Consider the following 15,492-nt stretch of genomic DNA (forward strand, 5'->3'; position numbering starts at 1 on the left):
CTCCTCTTCTTTATGCCACACAATGGCTGCCAAGAGCAGACGCTGATAATGCTGCTGACAGTCGATAAAGAAGAAAAGTGGCCAGAGGCAGTGTGGAGCGGTGTCTGCAACTCCTCCTGGATACAGCTTCCTTATTTTTAATATATCTTCAGAGATCAGTTATACATGCTTGTGGGGAATGAATTCAATTTCGCTTAACGTACAGGCGCCAATCCTCCACGGAAGACACTGGGGGATGCTGGCGTGTGATAGCTCCCAGGACATACTTTCAGAAATAAAAGTCATGGCCCCCACTTGCCTCACATGCTGGCCTTATAATTAGCCTGGGCCTGGCTAATCTCAAACTTAATTTAAGGGAAGAACCCAGTTGTTTAATTTACACTGACATCTTCTTCCCCCTCCCCACCTCACATAAACACCCCCATTTTTCCTATGTGTAGCCCAGATCCAGGAGCCTAGCAAAACATCAGCGTCGTTCCAAATACAGCATCTTAATTATAATGCGGTATTCAATATATTATAATTCAAAGCACCTTTTCTGATTGTTTTGAGGACTAGTGTTTAGGAATACATATGCTACCAGTACATTATCTTTAATAAATGCTGGCTGGTTGGGTTTGTTTTTTTAATATTTTACTCTTTATTTTCTCTGACGTTCCCACTCTGCTAAGGACTTCCTATGACAATACCAGAGCCTTGAATGTATTGGCCAGTCATTATGCAAATCTTTTGATGTGTGTTCTGTCCTTTAGAGCTCAAAGTGACTAAAGAAGTCATTATTATTGTGATGACTCCCATTTTACAGGTGAGAAAACCGAAGCACAGGAGTTGAAATAACTTGCTTGATGTCATGCAACTGGTAAATGGCAAGCAAGGTTTTTGAAACAAGAGGCTGTTTTCTCAGACACCAGGTCACTCTGGGTTGCCACAGTTTAGCCTCCTTAAAGCCCTATGAGGGAGGTATTTATGATTCCCATTTTACAGATAAGAAAACTGAGGCTCAGAACAGCTCGGTGATTTGACAAAGCTGTCAGAGTCAGAACTGAACCCTATCTATGTCCCTCAAAAGCATGTGTTCTCTGTTGAACAATCAGGAGAGGGTGCTGGCTTTGCAGTTGCCTGGTTCCTGCTGGTTTCTGCTGGTTGGTGCAAGGCTGTCTATCTGGTGAGCTCACCTGAGTAGATGATGGTATTCTTCAGACTGGGAAAGGCTGCACTGTCACTTGGGAGCCAGTGAATGGGACAGAAGTGAGAACAGTGCCATGGCAACAATGTTAAGGAGCCCACTGTGTACAGCTCTTGCTGCCAGATCATGGAATAGACATTTATTCATGCTGTGTGTTGGAGCAGGAGCTTAAGACACCTGCCTTCTTCTAGCCGGCCACCATATTGCCAGGTCCAATGACCGATATACCCCATCCTACTTCTCTCTGGCATCCAAATTTGCTCATGACTCCTTCCTTCTTGAAATGTATTCCTCCCTTGGTTTCAGGACCCCCTAGCCCCTTTGTTTCTTTCCTGTATCACTGGCCAGTTCTTGGCTCCTTTATGCAACATCCTTCTGCTTTTTCTGGTCTCTGAATGTTGGGGTCCTTGGACCTTCTCTCACACATGCAACATCTTGGCTTTTATTACAAACTAATGGTATGATTCTCACCAATGACTCCCAGGTGCATGGCATTAGTTTCAGCTCTTTCCTGGACCCAAAGCATGTCTAAGTCCCCTCAGCAACATCTCTGCATGAATGCTTGATAGTTCTCCCAATCTGAACACGGCCATGCCAGAATTCTTGGCTTTACCATGCAATAGTTTCCTCTTGCTCTGAAACAAATTATCACAACACTTAATGACTTAAAACAATGAGAAACATTCACATAGTTTCTTTGTGAAGAAACTAAACATAGCTAAACTAGCTGCATGATTCTGGCCTTGAGAGGCGGCAGTCAAGATATCTGCTGAGGCTAGACCTCTGAACGCTTGACTGGGGCCAGACAATCACTTCTAGGATGGTTCACATGACTGTTGGAGGAAGGCCTCAGTTTCTGACTCTTGGCAGGAGGTTTTGCCCTTCAGTCTCTCTATAGGATTCTTGAGTGTCCTCATGACGTGACAGCAGGAGAGAGTCAGAGCAAGCGATCCAAGAGAGAAGGCAGTGGAGCTACGGTATCTTTCTTGGTCCCAGGAGGCACGGGCTGTCACTTCCACTGTATTCTTTTGATCCCACAGAGGAGCCTGATACGGTGTAGGAGGAGACTACACAAGGATCCTCAGACCCCATCTTGGATGGAGGTTGACTGCCACACTTCACGAGCCTACCCCTGCCCTGCTACTCCTCAGACCATTAAATGGCCTGTTGCTCAGGCCAAAATCCTGGGAGTCATCTTTGATTCTTTCCTTTCACATTTTAATCCAATCCATCAGAAATCATGCCAGCTCTAACTTCAGATCCTGCCATAGGCCCCAGCATTTCTTATCCCAACTAGAGCACCCTCCTCTAATCTCAACTCACACTGACCACAACAAGCTAACTGGCATCCTTGTTTCCACCTTTGCCCCAAAGGTCTCTTCTCCTCTAGCACCCAGAGATCAACATCAAGCTCATATCTCTCCTCTCTCATCAGCAAACTGTAGTGGTTCCCACATCAATCAGAGTGACTACCAGTGCCCTTGCTATGACCTACATGACCATCCCTCTGGCTTCTTTTCTGGCCATCGTTCATACCAGAAGAGTCCCTGTGCTGTTTGTGCAGCCTGTATTTGCCTAGTATCCGGTGTGTGCCCTCTGCCCAGATGACCCTTCTCCTGTTCCTCGTGTCAGCCAGATTTCTACTCATTCATCTTAAATCCTTTCCTCTATTTCCCTTCATATCTCTATTACTACTGGACTGCATACTATACACTTACTGATTTTCTTGTTTATTATCTGTCTCCTTCTCTAGAGTATAAACCCCGTGAGGGCACAAATACCATCCATCTTTATTATTGCTGGACCTTCCCGTGGAACCTGAAATGATGCCTAGCACATAATAGTACCTCAAGGATTAATTTGTGGACTAAATTAATGAATGAATGTACTACATGGGAACAATGGGCTTATTTGGAAAGATAAACCCAATAGAACTTTCTGCAATGGTGGAAGTGTTGTGTATCTGTGCTGTCCCATGTGATGCCTATTAGATACTTAAAATGTGATTAATATGACTGAGGACCCAAATTTTTATTTTAGTTTTTTTATGTATTTCATATAAATAACTACTGTATATTAGAGTAGATCTAGATCCTTGGGGTGGATGGGGCATGGAGACATGTCTATGTCATTTCACGTACATCCCAGTAGAGCAGTAGAGACTTCCTAGGGTGCTGTGTTAATAAGGAGCCTGAAGTCCAGTCAAAAATCTTTTTGAGCACCTTCTGTGTACCCAGCACTGTGTTGTCATCAGGATATCACACAAGAGTGCAGTGATTGATAAGGGGTGAATGTGTTATGATGTGGTATATTTACCATATGTGACCTTAGTTGTTCCAGAGCTAGTCAGAGGTCCTTCTTGATTCCTCCCAGGGAGTGATTGCTGGAATGTACACCTAGTGTCCTATAAACCCCTCACTGACTCTTCCCATCCCTGCTTTGCCTGCCCTCCCTATTCTCCACTGAGTTCCCTCAATCCAGTCTTTATAACTAGAGTACAATGTTCTCTGCCGGAATCCTTTCGAGGGATGACCAAATTGGCTTTCACACACATGCTCCTGCAAATTTTGGCTAGTCTCAGTTATATTTCCACTTATTTGATGAGAACATTGCATTTGTTTACCATATGGTCCATATTGAAAAGCTGCTTAGCACAGGGTGTCATATTTTCCCTTTTACCTATACCTGCTAGGTGATATGTATGGCCCATACTCCCCTCTAGTATATGAGTTCAAAGGCATGGGGAAAGCATTCTACCCCCAAGATTTCTCACTGAAGACTAATATCCTTTAATGACAGATGGGATCTTTTATTCCTAAAAAAGAAAATAGGGTCTAAACACCAAATAACACCTTGGATAAGGCACATTTTAACTAAAACCTTCCCCATGCTTCACCTGAGTGGAGAAGGTCCTTTCCTAGGAGCAGTGGGTACAGTTGGTGCCCCAACATTTTCCCTTCATCCACCTATTGTTTCTTTATTGCTTTTCTTTGTCTAAGGTGGTAGTTCTCTGCCAAGAGCAATTGTGCCCATATTCTGGGGACATTTGGCAACATCTCAAGCAATGTTTTTGGTCCTAACTGGCAGAAGTGGTTCCTACTGGCATCTAGTGGGTAGAGTCCAGGGATGATGCTGAACATCCTGGACACACAGGGCAATCACCCACATTAGAGAATTATCTGGACCCCAGAATTAATGGTACCAAGATTGAGAAATTCTGGTCTAAGAGCTGTCAGTCCCCACTGGAGCCTGCTCAGCCCAGGACATGGGAAGTCAGAAGTGCCAGGAAATTAATATTCAATGTTTTGAAGGGAGGCAGTGCATAAATACCCCAGCTCTTGGCCCCTCAGATGGGACAGCTCCAAGGTACATGCTTAACATAGTCTCCCAGAGTGGATGCTTACCTGGTGGAATTAGGTTCCAGTTGCTTGACTGGTGACGGGCTGTGTGTGTTAGGGTTCACCAGAGAGATAACCAGTAAGGGGATGTGTATGTGTACACAGAGTCTCTCCTCTGAGGATGACATCAATCCTTCCACTTAAAGCCTTCAACTGATGGGATGCAGCCTACCCACATTATGGAGGACAATCTGCTTTGCTCAAAATCTACTGATTTAAATATTAAGCACATCTTTAAAAAGTAAATAAATAACTTCACTGTAATATCTAGACTAGTTTTTGACCAAATAACCAGGTGCCATAGCCTAGCCAAGGTAACACATAAAAATTAGCCATCATACTCAATGACTCACCCTTCATCGGTTTTCCCCTTCTTTGTCTTCACTTCATAACTCCTGGAATCACCTTCCACTACTTGCATTTAAATTCAGGCCTCATGGTCTGCTTCTGGGAATTTTTCTTATTTTTTTTAAGATTTTATTTTATTTTACTTTTTATTTATTTGACAGAGAGAGTACAAGCAGAGGGAGCAGTAGAGGGAGAAGCCAGCTCCCTGCTGAGCAGGGAGCCCGAAGCAGGACTCGATTCTAGGACCTTGGGATCGTGACCTGAGCGGAAGGCCGATGCTTAATCACTTAACCGACTGAGCTACCGAGGCATCCGTGCTTCTGGGGTTTTAGTAGGGAAAGGGGAAAAGAGCGGCTGGATGGGGAGGTTGTAGGGTAGGTAAAGGGTGTAGAAGCAAGAGCAAGCTCGGACCTCACAAGGCAAGCATCACCCACAACCATCTCTTGTACGGTGCTCTTCAGTCAGGCCAGCTGTGGCTTGGCTCACTGCGGCATTCAGATCTAGCATGTGAATCCTCTCCATCTGTGTCTGTCTTCCCAGGTGGATTACGATCGAGCACAGATGGTCCTCAGCCCTCCGCTGTCAGGGTCTGACACCTACCCCAGGGGCCCCGCCAAACTACCTCAAAATCAAAGCAAAGCAGGCTATTCCTCAAGCAGCCACCAGTACCCATCTGGGTACCACAAGGCCACCCTGTACCACCACCCCTCCCTGCAGACCAGTTCCCAGTACATCTCCACGGCTTCTTACCTGAGCTCCCTGAGTATCTCATCCAGCACCTACCCCCCACCCAGCTGGGGCTCCTCTTCAGACCAGCAGCCCTCCAGGGTGTCCCATGAACAGTTTCGGGCTGCTCTACAGCTGGTGGTCAGCCCAGGAGACCCCAGGGAATATTTGGACAACTTTATCAAGATCGGAGAAGGGTCAACTGGCATCGTGTGCATCGCAACCGAGAAACATACAGGGAAACAAGTCGCCGTGAAGAAGATGGACCTCCGAAAGCAACAGAGGCGAGAACTTCTTTTTAATGAGGTAGATGGTGTGTTCAGATCACTCTTTGTCTCCTATGTAATGTTTACTTCCCATTTCAAAAATATTACCTGTAGGGTTCAGGACCTCAGAAAGCACTGAAAATATAAATACAAAGATCACGCTCCCATAATCCTTCCTTCTGGTCTTTGTCTCTGCGGGTATGGTTCTCTAAAGTCCTTCATGTGGATCAGCCACCATGCTAAAAACTGACCTTGGCTTGACTCACACAACCATCCTGTGAGACAGAAAGATGCTACCACCATGACCACGATGAAATCTAGACTCAGATATGTGAAGTGACTAGCCCAGGGTCACACAGCAGGTCAATGGCATAGCTGGGGTTTGAATTCTAGCAGATTCCAAAGACTCGTGTTACACTATCCACATGGGTGTATATAGATGGTTGTGATACCATGTTTGCCCTTTGTAGCCATTATTTTTTTTTTAAATCTCAGTAAACAGAAGTTAGTTTACCAGTGGATTACCATTCTTTCAGAACTTTAAGATATGTGCAATAATGAATTCTTCCTGTGGAAAATAGTGAAAATACAGAAAATGTCCCATAATCTCACAACCAAGAAATAGCCCACATTAATATTTCAGGATTTCCTTTCTGTATTTTTTTCTCTTTAGAGAAAGTAATATACAATACCGACTTCCAGAAAGTTTTTAACAATGAGGACCTTCACTGATGGTCCTGTCTCATTCTCCCTAGCACTGGATACTTGTCAAATTATCTCAGTTAATCTGATAGACATGAGTATATCTTCCTGCTCTAATTAGCACTATTATTACTAGTGAGGGTAAAATTACTTGTATATGTTTTTAGGCCATTTTTATTTTATTAAACCATATGTCCTTTGCATGCTTTCCAAATTAGGGTGGTAACATTTGTCTTATTGATAAGTGAGAGCTCTTGATGTATTACAGAATTAACCCTTTTCTGTGCGTTTGTTGAACATGTTTTTCTAGTTCATTTGCCTTTTACACTTATTACTTGAAAGTTCTAAAATGCACATAGGAGGAAAAACATGAATACCTATGTCTAGGGACATAAAATATTTTGGAGTAATATTCCTCTATTGATTTTATGAGCATTTAGGGAAGCGAGATGAGCTTCCATGGATGGAAAATCTAGGTCTTAAAGATAGCAAGTCAGGATTCCAATGTTAGATAATATGTCAGTCTCTAGCAAAGGATGGACCACACACATCTCCTAACAGACATTATAAAAATGCAATCAAGAATGACTTTGGATTCCTCTTTTATGGAGGCTCACACGAAGCCACAAATGGCTTCAACCCCCATGCGTGTTCATTTTCTTGCCATGTTCCACATCGCAGAGAGAGCCCCAGGTGAGTGGGCTTCAGCTTGTCACTTCTATGACACCGATTTCTGGAACTTATTTCCAAATCACAATGCCAGAGCAGCCAGGACAATATAATGTAGATAATTTTGTAATTTATTAATTAACATTAAATCTGAAAATGTCACCAAAAACAGCCGCGGGGCAACAAGTCTTGAAAGCTCTCTCTGGTAAGTTCAAGTTAACCTTGTATATGCCTGAGTCATGTTTGCTTTTACCTTCAAGACCTATCCTTTGTATTCAGCCCAGACCTCTCTCACACTCAACCCAGACCTCCTCCCAAGATTTCAAGTTAGCCTCATGTGGCCCTACTCCTACTGTTCATTTCATTCACTTGTGAGACCTACTCTTCCTTTACCATTTAGAGTTGGTGACTTTTGCCAGGTCAAACAATGGCAGAGTATGAACAGTGCATTCTAAAGGAGACCCTTAGGGATATCTGTTCATACCCCCACCCCCAACGCAAACAGTAAACAAAACTCCCTCTTGTAAGTACAAACCTTGCCAGGGTTCTCCCTGTTTTCACTCTCATTATCCCCAAACCTAGTATCTGGTTGCACTATCATTTTCTATGAATTGACTAACTGGATTCCTTTCATTGTTGCTAGCTACCCTCAATCCTGTCTTTTTGTCTATTGTAGACTCCTGAATAAATCCCCCCCATCAATATTTCTTAATCAGTTATACTCATAGCACAGTTGTGGCCACAAGAGAACAGAAAGCCAAATCTCACCATCACAAGTCAAAAAGCATCTTTCCATTTGCCCAGGTTGTGATAATGCGGGATTACCACCATGACAACGTGGTTGACATGTACAACAGCTACCTTGTCGGCGATGAGCTCTGGGTGGTCATGGAATTTCTAGAAGGCGGTGCCTTGACAGACATTGTCACTCATACCAGGTATGTCTCTTCATTCTCCAGACAAATAATTCCAAGTGCTTATTATTTCTTATCCAGGGTAAGCCCTCAATGACTATTTTTATAAACTCTTTATAAATTGGAAGCCCTTTGAAGTCACAGAGTATAACGACCCTTTTTCTTTAAACTCCCTAAGTGCCTATTGTAATATCGTGTATGTTTAGTTCATTCATTCAGTTAACATTCTCCTTGTCCTCCAGAAGTTCATTAATACCTAATGATTTTAAGTCAGCAAGCTGATGACAAAGGACTTTTGGTTCCAAACAATAGAATTTCCCATTCTTAGGTATTTTGATAAAACTGAATTTTATTCTGAGTTGCTATGCTGTTGCTCTATAGTAATACCACCAGGGGTACCTGAGTGAGGAAGAGGCAGATGGAAGATGAGTCAAAGTTTTATGTTATAATAAGAAACCTACATAATTGAAATTCTTCAATTTTGTTTTTAAATAGTCTTGCAAGTAATGATGGTTAATTATCATTATTACCTCTGCTACTTGCTTCCCTGATGTGTCAGTTGTGGTCATTGAATTAAATGTGTCTTATCACCTTTTATGTGCCAGGCTCTTTCCTGAGTACTGGGGACACAAAAGATACAAACAAAGTCTCAAATATATTCCCTCAAGGATGTCACAGGTTAGAAATAAATATATTATAATACCTGTGCAGTAGTAGAAAGATATATTGAAGCAGCAAAGAATACCCGAGTATCTCTAACAGGGAAAATAAAGATTTCCAATATAAGGGGATAACCAAGATGAGTTTTGAGAGTTGCATAGGAGTTTGCTAAGAAGGCAAGTGGGAGGGGCGCCTGGGTGGCTCAGTGGGTGAAAGCCTCTGCCTTTGGCTCAGGTCATGATCTCAGGGTCCTGGGATCCAGCCCCGCGTCGGGCTCTCTGCTCAGCGGGAAGCCTGCTTTCCTTCCTCTCTCTCTCTGTCTGCCTCTCTGCCTGCTTGTGATCTTTGTCAAATAAATAAAATCTTTAAAAAAAAAAAAAGGCAAGTGGGAGGAAATGGGCATTGAAGGCAGACAAAATATGTGCTAAGACAGTGTTCTTCAGATTTTAATATGCATACAAATTACCTGTGGGTCTTAGTAAAATGCAGATCCTGATTCAATAGAAGGGGGCATGAGATTCTACTCTAACAAGCTCCCAGATGACGCCAATCCTCCATGTTCATGGACCACATTGGAGAAGCAAGGTTCTAAGGAACAGACATATTAAAAAACAAACAAACAAACAAATGTTGCATTTGGGAAACTTTATAAATTTGCTCTTGGTAGTAAATAACACTCCAAAGGGATAAGAGATGATTGTCAAGAAGGAAAGGCACTGGATGTTAGCTGATACCACCGAAATGGTGCCTAAATTTTAAGTGAATCTAGGTGAAAAATAGGGGGGAAGCAAGGTAGCAAGAAGGTATTGAGGGACACTGTGAGGGATAGAATATGCTGTTTCTCCCTAAAATCAGGCGGTGTTTCAATCATGACCTTCTACAACTCTCAGTCTCAGTAGACCACCTAAAAACAAAACATAAGGGAAGGCACTGAAGGTTTATCACCAACATTTCAGATGGCAGATCCCTGTTGGTAAACCCATAGGACCCAACCCTCCCCAAAGTACGTAAGATCATCTTAACTTACAGGAACAAATATATTGAAGAAACCTAAGCTTAAGACAAAGGTGACTTGCATTTAAAACAATTAATAAAAATATATCCAGAGAAGAGGATTTTTTTTTTGCCCCGAAAAACTTCAGATAACTACACATGTCTCTCCAGAGCTCTCCCTTTTGTCACAGTTCTTTTCAGTTTTTATTGTGTGTCAGTGGGATCCACTTAAGAGCTAGCCTCTCTGAAATCCATTGTGTTCTCTAATCCTCTCCATCCAGTTTTGTCAATAATTTCCTGTTGAAGGCAGAGAGCTCCAGGGAGTGGAGAGAAGTTGTATGTCAAGGAACTCTTGAATATTTAGAACTTGAAATCATTTGAATCTTAAGTTTAGAATTTAAGTCTTGAGGTATTTGGAGAGATTTTCCTATAGTAGATATTCAATAAAGGCTTTACTGAATGATTGATTGATTAATAAAATAACCCCTTGCTACTCAAAGTGTGGTCTGGAGAATAGCAGTATCAGCATCACCTAGAAGCTTGTTAGCAATGCAGAATCTCAGGCTCTACCCGGACTGACCATACTCAAGGTAGCCAGGTACTCGGGCACTTCCTATGGATACCAAAGTTTTAGCCCTACCTAGCATTTTGTTAAATTACATCCCACTGATTTCCAGGAATAGAGGGTTCTAGAAGGCAAAGGAAAGTGCTGAACACTTTGAACATTAACTCCTGTAACCTCTAAGAAACAGAGCCAGGATTTGAGTTTGGATTTGATTCCAGAACTGAGGCATCTTTAATCCCAATTCAGGCTTCCCTCTCTGCAGAAACAGGAAAGCACAGTTTTTCTACAGTGCGTCCTACACATTTCAAAGCCATCAAATTCAGAATCAGTACTATTTGTCACATATGCCAATTAAAGGTGATTTTTCCAGTCACTGATAGGGGCTCAGATTCCAGTAACTTTTATTGTCACTGACCTATAAACTATCTTAATGCCTGCTTCAAATAACTGGAATTCCATGAAATCCTAGAAAAATGAATTTTATTAAAAAGGTGATTCCTGCTCCTGAATTATTTTTAAGGTCTATTTGAGCTTATCCCTGCTGATGATGCTCTAAGTCTCTGAGGGCTCTGTGGTGGGCAGACGTGGGAGTTGTTAGCCATTGTTTTCACAATCCAGCACAATGACCAACCCATTCACACAAAACCAAGAGCACAGAAGTCTCTCAGACAAGAACATTTTCTTCTTGCCTGCCTTAGTAGGAGAACAAGGCATTGCTGGAAGAAGCGTCTTCGAAGAGAAAGGGTACCCATTCTCTTTACACCTTTGACCTTCTCCTAATTGACCACCTCCTTGGATTTTACTCTGGACTCTTAATTTTACTCAGACATGGTTTTCTGGCATCAGTAAGACTGACACATATTCAGGGCCATCCATTTCCTTGTCCTGCTGAGTTATGAGTTCCCCGGGATGATTTTCCAAGGCTGTCCTTGAATTTGGACTCTTGTCAGTTACACCCTCTGTCTCTCCTGACAGTCTCCTCTGTTGGCATGACTGTTTAAGGAGCTCTTTCACATTCGCTATCTGGCTTGAGCCTCACACTGTCTCTGTGAGAGAGAAGTTTTATACCCAGATGAGGTAGGCCTCGGGGCTGTTTTGATGGTACTGATGTCCAAGTAATTCTTCCCACATAGGTTCTTCATGGCTGAAAAGCCATTCATATGAGTTGCAATGGCAGTGTGATACAGTGGGGACATTGAAAAGCATGGGTCTGAACTCAAGAAGAGGTGGAGTTGCATTCATAATCTGGTCACTTTCTTAGCTGGGTTAACTTGGGCTGGTCACTTGACCTCAGTCTCTTCTGAAGCCAGAACCCTCCTTCAGAAGGGTGCAGCCATGAAATGTGGGAGCACATATCCAACACTGTGCTTGCCTTTCTCATTCCTAAGGTCAATTTCTTCAAGAATCATCCAGTCACACTTAGTTATTAGTAACTAAGTCCAGTTTCCTTCTTAATGGACCTAGGGCAACAGGAATCTTCAGCTCCTGGAGGCAGGGGATCTTAGAGATCCAAAGACCATGTTGTCCAAGTCCAGATTTAAAGGGAACTGTAGGTGTCCTCATTTCCAAGATGAGGAAAAAAGAGACCCGAGGAAGTTAAAAAAAAGCCTTGCTCAAGGTCACCTATCAGGCACACTCGGAAGCTTGGCTCTATGCAGTGCAGTCTCTCTGTAGAACCCTGGAGGTTTATCAATACCTAAGAAATTACCCATGAGAGTCTAAGGAAGTACATTTGCATTAACGACCCAAAAGCCAGCAAATAAACCATTTCCTTTGGCTTATATTTGGCCTCTGTCATCCTCATTGCCAAACCTTAGGTTCTAGGAGTCAGATCCCAAGACTTCTTTGTGCTTGCCTGTAGATTTTCCAGGCATGGGCTGGAGAGCATGGACTGGTTCACTAGACCCCAAGGGAGCTGCCTCTCTTGATTATTTCAAAGATGTTCTCAAACCTAGTCTTTGCTCCTTAAATGTTATTTCCTTTCCAGAATGAATGAAGAACAGATAGCTACCGTCTGTCTGTCGGTTCTAAGAGCTCTCTCCTACCTTCACAATCAAGGAGTGATTCACAGGGACATAAAGAGTGACTCCATCCTCCTGACAAGTGATGGCCGGGTAAGATTTCCTGTTTGGCCTCTCTATAGTTTAGCTTGCTACTTTGTCTGTCATGGGCATTATCCTCCTAAGAACCCTTTCTCATAATTTTAAATCTCCCTGGTCACAGTCACCCACTGCCCTTCCCAGAAAGCTTACCAAAAAGGAAATTACCATCCTCTGTGTCATCCTATTAGTCAGGATTATCTGTGATCTGAATTTGATGGATGACTTCCCACTTTAACAATGAGTGTAGGAAGGGATAGAAACTGTGGAAATTTCTTTCCGTTTTCTTCTATGTTCTTATTTTTGTTGGAGGAAAAGAGATGACTTTTCTTCTGGGGCTTTGTCCACCCTGTCTGTGGAGTTGTGCATGTCTGCAGTATCTCTCAGAGTTCCTGCAGGAAAGAGAAGGCAAACTCCAGTGGGCAGCTCGAGGAGAGTTTAATAAAGGTGTGGGCAGATGTAGACTCGTAAGAGGAGTACATGACTATTCATGTGGCATTCTAGAATAGTGTGCTACTCTTACTGCCTTATGCCTGAGGAGGGGAGGCCAGGAACTGGCTACTAGAATCTGAAAACAGAGATTATTATATGAAGAGGGATGCCTGGCAGGAACTCGGATCTTCAGTGGAAGACAGGCCACAGTGGAGCTGCATGATGGGAGCCGGGAGGATCAATATCTGAACCTCCCTCCGTTCTTTCCTTCCAGTCTCCTCTTGGTGCTTCCCATTGGTCGAGCCCAATCAGAACCCATCAGTGCGGTCAACACAGGTTGGCGTCCCAGGGCTCAGAGGGGAGGAGAATAGATCTGGAAAGGCAAACAAAATATCCATCACCACAGCTTACCCCTAGGCCCAGACTGCTGCATTTCCCATCCCCACAGCCAGCTCAAGGGAGTCTGTGGAAACTCATCAGCCACACCAGGTTACAAAGAATATAGACTACAGTAGCCAAGGAAAGAATGAGTTGGCATCTCAAAGCAGTCTTAGTTAGACGATAGAGTTTTGAAGCATAGATTTTTATCATCTAGGCCCTTTTAATCTCCTAGAAACTCCCACCACAGGTAATGGCACTGGCTTGCAGGGAGCCAGCTGTCCCGTTGGTACACCTGTCTTTTACAACTCAGCAACCTCAGCCATCTGGGGAATGTTCACGCTACAGCAGAATTGCCCGGGAACGATCCGAGGACAGCTAAAAGAAATTCTTCCCAACACTTCAGATTTTCTTCTGTTTTAAAGAGATTGTCAATTCTACTGTGGAAAATTCAGGAAATTCAGAAAATTATAAAGGACAAAATAAAGATCACCCTTAATGCATTTCCCATTCTCCCCATCTTTCCCTGTACATTTATTGCAAACTTTGGATTATTTTTAATGGGTAGTTTAAGTCCAGCTTTTTGCATTACTCAGGCTGATTTTTTTTTTTTTTTTTAAGAAAGAGGGTATGGGGGGGGTTGCATTAGTCAGTTCTTGCTATATAACAAACCACTCTACACTCAGTGGCTTAAAAGGACAATCACATATTTGCTCACAGTTCTGTGAGTCAGCATTTGGGCTGACCTCTGCTGGAACAGTTTGTCTCTGCTCCATGGCCATCAGCCGAGCTCACTTTTGCATTTGTGGTCAACCTGGTGTTGATGGCCTCATTCATTTGCCCAGCACTTTGTCATGGGTCCCACATCTCCCAGCAGATTCTCCCAGGCTTATTTCCATGGTGCCTATGGCAATAGAGGCAAGCTCCATGGCACACTTTTGAACCCTATCCTTATATCTTGTTTGCTAATGTCCCTTTTGGCCAAAGTGAGTCACACAACCAAGCCTAGATGCAAGGGATGAGAAAATAGATTCCACCTCTTGATGAGAGAAGATACAGAGTCACATTGCAAAGGGATGTAGGTACAGGGAGGGGAAGGATATGTGGCCATGTTGCACAATTTCCTCAAAGAGTGGGGGAGCTATGAGAAAAGGTCTCGGACCTTCCCCTGGCCTGAGTCAAGAGAGTACTTAAGCAAGGTTCCATGACTTTGGAACATAATTCCCAAAGCACTGAACTGGTCCACAAAAGAGTCCTGGGGACTGATGCTTACAGGAAAAAAAAAAAAAAGAAAAGAAAAAAGCAGAGTGGTTTCAAGGCAGGCTTTTCCCCTTCCTAGAGATTGATGACAAAAGCTTTCTTGCTACAAGCGCATGTCAGATGGCAATATCAGACATGAGACTAAAATAATTCGTTATTTAATCAGCTCAAAGATCTCCCCTTCCCAGAGTGTATAGAAGGTTATTAAATCACTCAGTGTCATTCTTGAGGACAGAACCTATGCTCCACACATTTCCTGAATTTCCATGTACCCAGCAAAGAGCTACCAAGGACTGGCACATGGTGAGTGCTTTTAGCCTTACTGGTTTGTTCACTCACTCCTTCCATAAATACTCCCTGAATGTCTACTGCTTTCCAGGGACAGTTGTAGGTCCTAAGGATAAACACAGAAAAACCACTACTTTTATTAAGCTTATTTGGGGCCTGGAGGTAGGTGGGATAAATACACAAATCACTCTAGACAGGTGGTGATAAGCACTGAGTTTTCCATAATTAATTTAAGCAGAATAAGAGTATGGTAGAAAGTGATAGAGGCTGGGATCAGAGAAGGCCCCTCTGAGGTGGTGATGTTACAGCAGAGACTGAGGGAGTGGGTCCTATGGCTGCCAGGGTTGAGAATGTTCCAGAAGAGGAAGCAAGCAGCATGTTGAGTAGATCCTATGGCTCTCGGGTATGTGACCCAGAGTATGCTCTTTCACATTTCAGAACAACGTACTATGTTGATTCCATTGGGCTTCTTCAGTTCCTATAGAGAATGGAAACTTTTTTTTTTTTGAGAATACGAGTGAAGACATAGGGTGACCACTTCAAGATTTGTACTAATTAATTTTGTACCAATCTATTAGAGCCTGAAGTTTTATATTGGAGAAAGCACC

The 15,492-nt window shown here is 43.1% G+C and overlaps 1 protein-coding gene across 2 annotated transcripts in view; it reads left to right on the plus strand.

Moving 5' to 3' along the window:
* PAK5 (p21 (RAC1) activated kinase 5) overlaps nucleotides 1-15,492 on the plus strand; it is a 288,992-nt gene that overhangs the window by 258,887 nt on the left and 14,613 nt on the right. For both annotated transcript variants that reach the window (XM_045981897.1, XM_045981898.1), the window contains exons 5-7: nucleotides 5,473-5,964; nucleotides 8,100-8,233; nucleotides 12,415-12,541. In XM_045981897.1, the coding sequence (XP_045837853.1) occupies nucleotides 5,473-5,964; nucleotides 8,100-8,233; nucleotides 12,415-12,541 (753 nt within the window). The remainder of the gene's footprint in view (nucleotides 1-5,472; nucleotides 5,965-8,099; nucleotides 8,234-12,414; nucleotides 12,542-15,492) is intronic.

This window comes from Meles meles, chromosome 16, assembly GCF_922984935.1.
Source record: "Meles meles chromosome 16, mMelMel3.1 paternal haplotype, whole genome shotgun sequence".
Taxonomy (NCBI): domain Eukaryota; kingdom Metazoa; phylum Chordata; class Mammalia; order Carnivora; family Mustelidae; genus Meles; species Meles meles.